General features: G+C 64.1%; 1 protein-coding gene across 1 annotated transcript; it reads right to left on the reverse strand.

Annotated features, from left to right (window-relative positions):
* LOC133748683 (leukocyte immunoglobulin-like receptor subfamily A member 6) lies at nucleotides 1-9674 on the reverse strand. The gene is given in 12 exon segments (XM_062177616.1): nucleotides 1-137; nucleotides 2439-2793; nucleotides 2860-3173; nucleotides 3277-3359; nucleotides 3361-3562; nucleotides 3731-3766; nucleotides 3928-3981; nucleotides 7624-7749; nucleotides 8535-8855; nucleotides 9001-9285; nucleotides 9448-9481; nucleotides 9642-9674. Coding segments are annotated over 12 exon segments (1980 nt in total).
* Nucleotides 9675-10136: the final 462 nt, after the last annotated feature.

The raw sequence follows: 10136 nt of genomic DNA on the forward strand, positions 1-10136 counted from the left end.
TCACTGCCGGCCTGCAGCCCGGCTCCTTCTCTGGCTGTACCAAGCATCCGCCAGCAGCAGCCCGAGGCCCAGCAGGACCAAGCCCGCCACGCCCAGGCGGATGAGGTTCTCCAGGGAGTGGTCCTGGGGCGCTGGGGCTGGGGGCGTGCACGGAGGGGTCACCGAGGCCGGACAGACCCAGTCACCCAAGCCCCACCTCCCCGCAGCAGCCTGAGCCCTGGGTCCAGCCTGTAGCTCACTCACCAGCGGGGGAGCCTGGCTGGGGGTGGGAGGGGCTGCTGGGCTCCGGTCCTCCTGAGAATAGGGAGGGGACAGTGAGCAGGAGGAGACCCCGCCCTCCCCATGGACTCAGCACTGAGGACCCGGGCCCACGGCTGGCGGGGGCCATCAGGGGCTCCTGAGTGTCAGACACAGAGGGGCAACGTCGAGGGCAGCCTCCCCTCCCCTCACCTTAGCCTGTGCACCTGCTGCTCCGCCCTCTTTATCTGTGGTCAACTAAGTCTTCAAGCACTTGGCCACAGCCACAATGGGACATACACACTCACACACACTCATAAACTCATGCACACACACTCACACACACACTCACACACACACACTCACACACACACTCACACACACTCACACACTCAGACACACACTCACACACACTCACACACACACTCACACACTCAGACACACACACTCACACACACACTCACACACACACTCACACACACTCACACACACTCACACACACAGTCACACACACTCACACACACACAGTCACACAAACTCACACACACTCACACACACAGTCACACACTCACACTCAGACACACTCACACACACACTCAGACGCACACACTCAGACACACAAACTCACAATGTGCACACACATACACACGCTCACACACACACTCACACACACCAACACACACTCAGACACATACACTCACAACACACTCACACACACTCTCACAATGCTTGCACACACACACTCACACACACTCACACTCACACACACAAACAGAAACACACACACTCACAGTCACACACTCACACACAGTCACACACACTCACACACTCACACACATACACTCACACACTCACACACAGTCACACACACTCACACACATACACTCAAACACACACTCACACACAGTCACACACACAGTCACACACTCACACACACTCACACACACACTCACACACACACCACACACACAGTCACACACACACTCAGACACACTCACACACTCACACACACACTCACACACTAACACACAGTCACACACACACACACACTCACACTCACACACTCACACAGTCACACACACACTCACACACACTCACACACACTCAGACACACTCTCACACACTCACACACACATATACACACACACTCACACACATACACACTCACACACACACTCACACACACACGTGTTTACTAAGTGGCGGTGCTGCCCCTGTGTTCCACAGTCAGGATTCCTAAGTGAGAAGACCAGGAACAACCAGGTCACCGTGTAGACCAACGGTGACTATGCATAGTTACAAGCACAGAACTCCACTCCTAGCGAACATGGACACAGACAGCCAACGTCACCGTGGACACTCCGCAGGGACACAGCTATGACGTGCGCACACTGACACAGGCCAGGCTGGGCAGGGATGGCGAAGGGAAATTTCCCTTCCCTCTGGGCTGATGGGAACTTGGTCAGGAAATCAGAGCCCAACCAGGGTCGGGGGAAGGAGGTCCCCACAGTGGCAGAAGCTCCACTGCTGCCCCTCCCACTGAGCTGTTCTTCAGGAGAGTAAAGGGTCCCGACCTCCCTGAGGGGTGTTAAGGGGCGGGGCTTGGGAGCCATGGCACCTGCAGGTCCCCCCCCCCCCCCGCTCCCCGGCCTGAGAGCCCAGAACTTGCGCAGGACTGGGCCTGGCTCTCCAGTTCTCTGACCTGAGGCGCAGGGCAGGGAGGGTGCCCCCTGTGTCCAGGTGCCCTTGTGAGTGAGAAACAGCACCGTGCCCTGAGCACTGCTGTGCCCCAGGCCCGCGCTGGGTCTCTGCATCCCCACCTGAGCCGCCCCCACCACACAGCCCACACGGCCACCCTGCCCCTCTCCCCAGGGACCTGGACCCGGAGGAGTCCCCGCCAGGGGCCGTGACCTGGGGCGGCGCACCTTTGTGTCTAGGGAGTGCCTCCATCCTCGTGGGCTCTGTGATTGGCCTGTGCACCCAGCCCAGTTCCCATCCCAACTCCAGCACCCCTGATCCATCCCCCCCACTGCCCTCCCAAACCCATTACCACAGAGGGTGACCTGGGCACCGGGGCTTAGTCCTCTGCTGTTGCTCACGCCCTGGTGACCTCCCCCGGGTCCGCTCCCCAGCCCAGCCCTCTCCTGGGGACAGCCCTGCACTGACCAGGATGACCGCGGGGACAGGCCTGGGGCCCTCACCTGACACCGCAAGCTGCAGGGGGTCGCTGGGCTGTGACCACAGGTAGGGGTCGGTGCTGTGGGCGCAGTAGCACCTGTAGGTTCCCCCGTGGGCCGAGGTCACAGGACCCAGCATGAAGGTGGCCTGAACAGCTTTGGTGGAGCCCGGGACACGCAGGCGCTGGGGAGGGGCGCCTGAGCCCACCTTGTGCAGGAGAAAGGTGTCCATCGCCTCCTGGGAGCCACAGCGCAGGGCCACCATCGCTCCCCAGGGCACCGAGGGCCCCGGCTGGGCCTGCAGGGAGGGGTTCCTGTACATTCCTGGGAGAGAGGACAGCGGTGTGGAGGGAGCATCCCACAGCTGGCTGGGTCTGAGCTGTTCACCGCCCACGCGGGGTCAGAGTTCCCGATTCCCCCGCCCCCACCCAGGCTCCCTGGGCACTGGGCCCTCACCTGTGACCTGGAGCTCCAGGGGGTCGCTGGGCAGGGACCACACGTGGGCGGCGTTGGTGTGAGCGTGGTAGCACCTGTAGATGCCCCCATGGGTGCTGTCCACAGGGCCCAGGAGGAAGGTGGCCTGCCACTCCCCAGCCCCATGGGAGAACCTGGCTTCCAGGCTGTGCTGGGGGCTGGCTCCGCCCTCCTTCAGCAGATGGGCAATGCCCGCCTCATCAGAGCCACAGGAGAGGGACACGTCCCCTCCTGACGCCACCACGGGGCTTGGCTGGGCTGACAGAGAGGGCGCCGGGAACATCCCTGCAGGGGAGGGCAGAGCCGTGTTGGGGGGGCTACCGCCCCGTGCACCCCACTTGGCTTCCTTCTGTGAGCTGGAGCCTCTGTGGGCAGGGGACCCCCTTACCTGTCACCACCAGGGTCAGGGGGTCACTGGGCTGGGAGAGGCCGAGCGGGGTCTGATACACACACCAGTACTGCCCTGTCGTAGGAGCTCATGGACTGGATGATGGCGAAGCTGGCCTTGTGTCTGGAGTCCTGCTGGGGCCGCATTTCCCAGGGCTGTAGGCTGTCCTCTTTATGCACACGATAGACCTCAGCCTGCAGAGACCCCTGGCACCAGAGGGTCACAGGGCTCCCCACGGCGACCAGGGGGCCTGGGACAGCCCAGATGGAGGGCTTGGGGAGGGTCCCTGGAAGGGAATCAGAGCTGCAGATCCCGGGTGCCGCCCCTCCCCGCCCCATTCCCCAGCTCCACTCCCAGCCCCTCCCAGCCATCACCATCAGCCCAGCCCCCCCGGGCTCCTTAACCCTGAGCTGCCTGGGCCCCCGGGGCTGAGCCAGGTCAGGGGAGGACATACCCGCCTGTGCCCCATCCCCTGGCGCCCGGCACAGCCCTGGAAGAGAGGTCCCCGTGAGAGCTGCTCCCCACTCCCCACCCCTGCAGAGACGCCCGGGCCCGCCCTGGTCCTCTGAGCCCTGGGGTCCCAGCTGGGGCAGGGCGCTGTCCCCTCCCGCACCTGTGAGGGGTCCCATTCTCCCCGTGTCCCCGGCTCACCCAGGCAGAGGAGGGCAGTGAGGGCCGGGGTCAGGGCCCCGCCGCCCATGGTCCCTGTGGAGCAGAGCAGCTGTGAGGGCCACAGGCCCAGAGCCCGGCTGGAGATGAGCGGGGAGACGTCACGGGTTCCTCATCTGGGGCCTCACAGGAAGGGGAGCAGCCCCTCCCCGACCTCCCCCTGCTGTCCCTGAGGACAGGCCCAGGACACAGCGGGCACTGGGGACAGCTAGGACCAGGCCCCCGTCTCTGCTGCCCCCTGTGCTGTGGCAGCCCGGCCTCTCTTCCCCACTCCAGCCCCACCCAGGGGGTGCCCTTCGTGGGCGGGGCCAGGAGCTGCCTGGTTAGGGTTCTGGTTCTCCCTGCACAGGCCAGGTGGCCCGAGGCAGGCACTTCCCTTTCCTGAGCTGCTGAGTGCAGATGTGGGGGCTGGGCCAGTGGGGAGGTGACGGAATCTTCCAGGCCTCTCGGAGCTGTCAGGAGCAGATGAAGAAGGCAGACACTGCAGGGAGTGGCTGAGCTGCAGCCCAGCGGTGGCTGTGGCAGGTGCAGGAGAGCTGACAACAAGGGACACGGGCCGGGGTGGGGTCCTGCTGGGGGCTGCTGCGCGGGGCCTGATGAGAGCTTGAGGAGGGGAGGGTGTCTTGGGGCAGAGGCCCCGAGCTTCCCCGGGAACTGAGAGCATGGGGGTGCCCTAGCCCCAGACCAGCCGGTCCCGTGCCCAACATTCTGTGCTGGGTTTCTCTGATGGAGGGGGACTGGGAGCAGGGGACTGGGCTCCTGTGGACCCTCACTCCGTGTGAGGCTGGGGTTCCCAGCACCTGTGTCCTGAGCCCCCCACGGCCTCTCCTCCCCTGATCTGAGCACCTGGGCTCCGTGCTCCTGGAAGACACGGGGGTGACGTCGTCCCCCAGCGTCTCTGTGGTGGGGAGATGCCCGATCCTCCCCTCTCTGGGTGGCCGTGGCCGCAGCACTCCGGTCTCAGTGTCCCTCAGTGTCCCTTCCAGATTCAGACGTGGGGACAGCACCGTTCTGGTAGGCACCGCTCCTCACAAGTCCCTAGCAGCGCCCGCTGACCCCAGAGGTGAATCAGAAGCGGTCTCGGGTCCCAGACAGAATGGAAGACCCCATCCTCAGCCGTGTTTGGGGGTGGAGCTCTCAGCTGCCTGCTCTGGGGCGGGGGCCCCACGAGAGAATGCATGGGTGGCTCATCACAGCGTCGGGTGCAAAGGCACCGGCAGGCACCTGTCCTTTCCTTAGGCTGCGTCTGGTTGAGAGGAAGTCCCCCTCCCAGAAACAGGAGCTGGCAAAGCGTGCATTCTGTGGCGTCACAGCAAAGCCGCAGAAATGCAAGGACCCCCTCTGTCCTCGCCCCAGGAGGAAGCCCCACACCATGCAGTGGGCAGCCCTGCAAGCCCCGCCCAGCCCCAGGGCTCTGTGGGCTCCCAGCCCTGGGTGTTTCTGGGAACGGTGCTACCCAGGGCCTTTGTGTGTGGCTGCACCCCTGCCGCACGCATCCTCACTTCACGGCTTCCTGGGCTCAGCAGAGTTCCCATGGAGCCAGGGACCCACCTCCCCGAGCCCCCATCCCCGGTGCACATCCGGCTCCTGTCCCTGGCCGGCCGTGCTAGGATGGATGCCTGTGCACACGCAGTCCCTGGATGGTTGTCAGAGCCTCCCCCTGGGCCCTCGGCGGTGAGAACCCTCCACGGAGCCTGCACTTAGCACACTGGCGGGCGCTCGCCTGACCCTGACCCTTGCCAGGATGTGGGTGGACGGGAGCGCCTGACTCCGTGCAGGGGGTGGGCTGCTCCGTGCTGGGCCGGCGCTGGTCTGGTGCTTTGAGGAACTACGAGCCTCTTGCCGCAGTGGCCGAACCCTGCACATCCAGCCGCAACTCAGGGCTGCGATTTCCCCACACCCTGACCACACTCTGCCTACTTTGTCTTGAGGAGTGAGCAGCGTGGTGGGCGTGGGGGTGCCTCTCTGTGGCATTATTTTCACTTCCCTTCCTGTTGCTGAGTGAGTTGCTCCCTTGCTTTTCCTGTTGTGGCTTCCAGATCTTTACACAATGTGTTCCTTGTCTTTCTGTTCCTTGAGAGCCGTCCATGGTGCACAGAGCTCTGAAGTTTGGGGATGATCCTTTCAGCCACTTTCTCCTTTGTTCCTCGTTTTTGTAATCCCAGCCAATTCCCTGGGATTTAGTCTGAGCTCATATTTACCCAGGAGTTTATCTAAGAGTTTAAAAAAATTTTTTTAAAGACTGACTGATTTATTTCAGAGGGAGAGATACAGAGAGAGACAGAGACAGGCTTCCCATCCACTGGCTCACTCCCCAGATGGCTGGGCCAGGCTGAAGCCAGGAGCCAGGAGCTTCCTGTGGGTGTCCCACGTGGGTGCAGGGCCCAAGCTCTGGGCATCCTCTGCTGCTTTTGCATGCTCTTTAGCAGGGAGCTGGATCAGAAGTGGAACAGCCAAGACTTGAACTTGTGGCCATATGGGATGCGGGCACTGCAGGTGTTGGCTTTTTCCCTATGCTACACTGTGGTGGGTGGAGTCCTCAGCCCATTAATGGGAAACATGGGAGCAGAATCCACCGTGCTCCTTCAAGCCCGCCTCACTGAACTGTGTGGAAAACGCAGACGTGCAGGGTAGTCAGCCCCCAGAGGAAGCCGGGCAGGCATCCGCACTCTCCCAGAACACCGGTGCTGCCATCCGCCAGAGCCGCTGTGCTGTGGGGTTTATGTTAATTGTGCACTGGGAAATCCAGATGACCTTGAACTTTCCGTGCCTGAAAACCCTGCACACACTTTCTGTCTGTCACTTCTGAGTGCTCCCCTCGGAGGGCGGAGTCCCACGGTCATCTGGGATTTTACCTTAGAGTTTGATGAGCCACAAGATTTTAAAACTATTTATTTGAAAATCAGAGTGACAGAGAGAAGGAGAGAGAGAGGTATCCATCTGCTGGTTCACTCCCCAGTGGGCCCTCCCAGCTGGAGCTCGGCTGACCCCCAGCCAGGAGCCCAGAGCTCCATCTGAGTGTCCCACATGGATGCGGGGGCCCAAGCACTTGGGCCATCTTCTGCTGCTTTCCCAGGCCACAGCAGAGAGCCGGATCAGAAGTGGAGCAGCTGGGATGCCAACTGGAACCCACAGGGATGCTGGCACCACAGGCGGCAGCTTTTACCCACTAGCCACAGCGCCAGCCTGGATCCATTAATTGTGACCTCCCTCATCTGACCCCACGTGTCATCACCTCCCTTGGTGACTGGAATGTTCAATCCATCTTGAGTGACAGGTGTCCCGCCCACGTCCTGGCCCACTTGCTGAAGGTCAGGGGAACCAATCCCGGCGACGCCCTCTCGGTGGGCGGCTGTGCCCGCCCTCCTGTGGACACCCAGGGCCACTGAGCAACGTGTGGTCCCTGGAGAGGAACAGCACAGAACCGCAGGGAGCCCGCAGGGCAGGGCTGCGGGAGGCCGGAGCCCCTTCCCAGAATGCACGTGGGAGCCGGGGAAAGCAGCACCGTCCCCGGGGGCCACCGGGGTCCCTGCCCCTGAGCAGGATTCCAGCAACCCCAGGTGAGCTCCGCCCGCTTCCCGCGGCTTCTCACCGCGCATGCCCGGACTCCCCCATCCCCCGCCCCAGGGGCACAGCCTCTCTGACCCAGCGCTGTCCTCTCTCCAGGTCACTGCCGGCCTGCAGCCCGGGTCCTTCTCTGGCTGTACCAAGCCTCCGCCAGCAGCAGCCCGAGGCCCAGCAGGACCAAGCCCGCCACGCCCATGCGGATGAGGTTCTCCACGGTGTGGTCCTGGGGAGCTGGGGCTGGAGGCGGTGCACGGAGGGGTCACCGAGGCCGGCCAGACCCAGTCACCCAAGCCCCACCTCCCCGCAGCAGCCTGAGCCCTGGGTCCAGCCTGTAGCTCACTCACCAGCGGGGGAGCCTGGCTGGGGGTGGGAGGGGCTGCTGGGCTCCGGTCCTCCTGAGAACACGGAGGGCACGGTGAGGAGGAGGAGACCCCGGCCTGCTCCAAACTCCATGCTTCCCAGGCTCTCTTCTCGCGATGGTCCTCGAGTGAGTCACCCACACATCACTCCGTGTTCTGGAGCCGCCAGGCGAGCTCCGCAGGGGACGGTCCACATGGCACCCACAGCCCGGCGAGCTTCTCCCTACAGGAGCAGCTCCGGGGCCCACCCTGGGCCATGGCCAGGCCCCACTGGGCCCGATAGTCTCTGTCCTACTCTAATAGACACCCCGGGGTGTGAGGCCCGTCCTGGGCGGGTGCTGACCAGCACTGCACCTGCTCCAGCCCCTGTGGGAGCCCGGACTGGGCTGCCGGCCAGTGCCCTGGGCAGACCCCAAGTCCCTGTGTGACCCCGTCAGGCCCTCTGCAGGGACCACTGAGGGCCCTGCTGGGTCAGGAGGGTAGGGGGCGGGTCTGCACGCTGGCTCCGCCCACACCCTTCTCCCTCCTGCCCTGCAGGTCCCACCGCCCTCACTCTGGGTGTAAGGTCCAGGAGCCCCAGGCCCCTCACCCAATTCCCATCTATGTCTCCTCTCAGCGTCCCCGTGACCTACCCAGCTCCTGCTCAGGCTGTCACTTCCTCACCTGTCACCATGAGCTCCAGGGCATCACTGGGCTCCGACCACACAGAAGGATTCTCCCTGTAGGAGCCATAGCATCGGAACGCCCACCTGCGGCCGGGAGTCACGGGGCCCACAAGGAACAGGGCCTGGAACTCCGTGCCGGGGCGTAGCTCTGAGCTCTGGGTCCTGGCGGCCGAGGGCGCCCCCTCCTCTGTCAGAATGAACCTGTGGAATCCCAGCTGGGAGCGGCACTGGAGGGTCACATTGCCCCCTGCGGTCACCACGGCGCTGGGCAGGGCTGAGAGGCTGGGCAGGGCTGAGAGGCTGGGCTTGCTGTAGGCTCCTGGGAGAGGAGGAACAGCCGTGTGAGGTGCGGCTCACCCTCTACGGTACCCCCAGGCTGGGCTGTGCTATGAGAGGGGGACCCCTGGGAGCAGACCCCTCCCTGAGGGCACAGCCTGTGGGCTGGGACCCTGCGTGACCCTCACCTGACACCCACAGCTCCAGGGCGTCACTGGGCTCTGACCAGCCAGCAGCGCTGACGCAGACACAGCGGTAGCGCCCCGCGTACTCCACAGCCATGTGTTGGATGGAGAACCCGACCTTGTTTCCGGGCTCCAGGGGCATCGCTCTGTCCCAGGGCTCTGGGATTCCCTCTCTATACAGACAGCACTCCTGGACCTCCAGGGTCCCCTGACACCACAGGGTCCCAGGCCTGCCCAGGGCGATCACAGAGCCTGGCTCAGCCCGGAGGCTGGGTCTGGGGAGGGTCCCTGGAAGGAAACCAGAGGCTGGGTCCCAGGATCACATCCCCTCGAGGCCGGGACCCTCCCAGACGCCCTCCTCACCAGACAGGGCTGCTGTCCCCACCACCCAGCTGCCCGGGGTGGCCCTGTCCCATGGTGGGGGACCCGGCACCGTGAGGGCACGCTCACCTGCCTGCACTCGGGTCCTGGGGCCCGCACAGCCCTGGAGGAGAGCTCCCTGTGAGAGGTTTGCCCTGCCCCTGCGCAGGTCCTCTCCTCCCCGGGGCTCCTGAGCCTGGGGTCTCCAGGGAGCAGGGCCTGGCTGGGGGCGGGGCGGGGTCCCTCCCAGACCAGGGGCTCCCCTCCCCGTCTTCCAGTCTCACCAGGCAGAGCAGGACCACGAGGGCGGGGGTCATGGCGTCCTCCCCGCCGGCCCCGGCACAGCGCCCGCGGGACGGACACACAGCGGGTGTGGACGCTCGCAGGCTGGGTCCTCCCAGCATCGCAGGGCTGTTCCGTCCACACCCACAGGAAGGGGACCCGCACCCACCCAGCCAGGCCCTCAGTGCCCCAGGATGGGGCGGGCACAGGCTCCCTGCAGGAAACGTGGTGCCCTGACCTCAGGCTCTGGCAGCTCGCTCCGCCCTCCTCTCCCCAGGTCCAGGACCCAGCATCAAGGACACGGGGCCTCCCTTGAGTGGCCCTCCTAGTGGGCTGACTCCTGCCCCTGGGTGTCTTGTCTCTGCCTTCAGTTGCTGTGCACACAGTCCCAGACACATTTCCCACCAGATGTTTCACAGGGGTCAACTTCCTTCCTGCCGTGTCCGGGCACCACGTCCCCACCGGGCACTGGGCGCCTGCACGTGTAGCCGTGTGCC

Source organism: Lepus europaeus, chromosome 19 (assembly GCF_033115175.1).
Source record: "Lepus europaeus isolate LE1 chromosome 19, mLepTim1.pri, whole genome shotgun sequence".
NCBI classification, from domain to species: domain Eukaryota; kingdom Metazoa; phylum Chordata; class Mammalia; order Lagomorpha; family Leporidae; genus Lepus; species Lepus europaeus.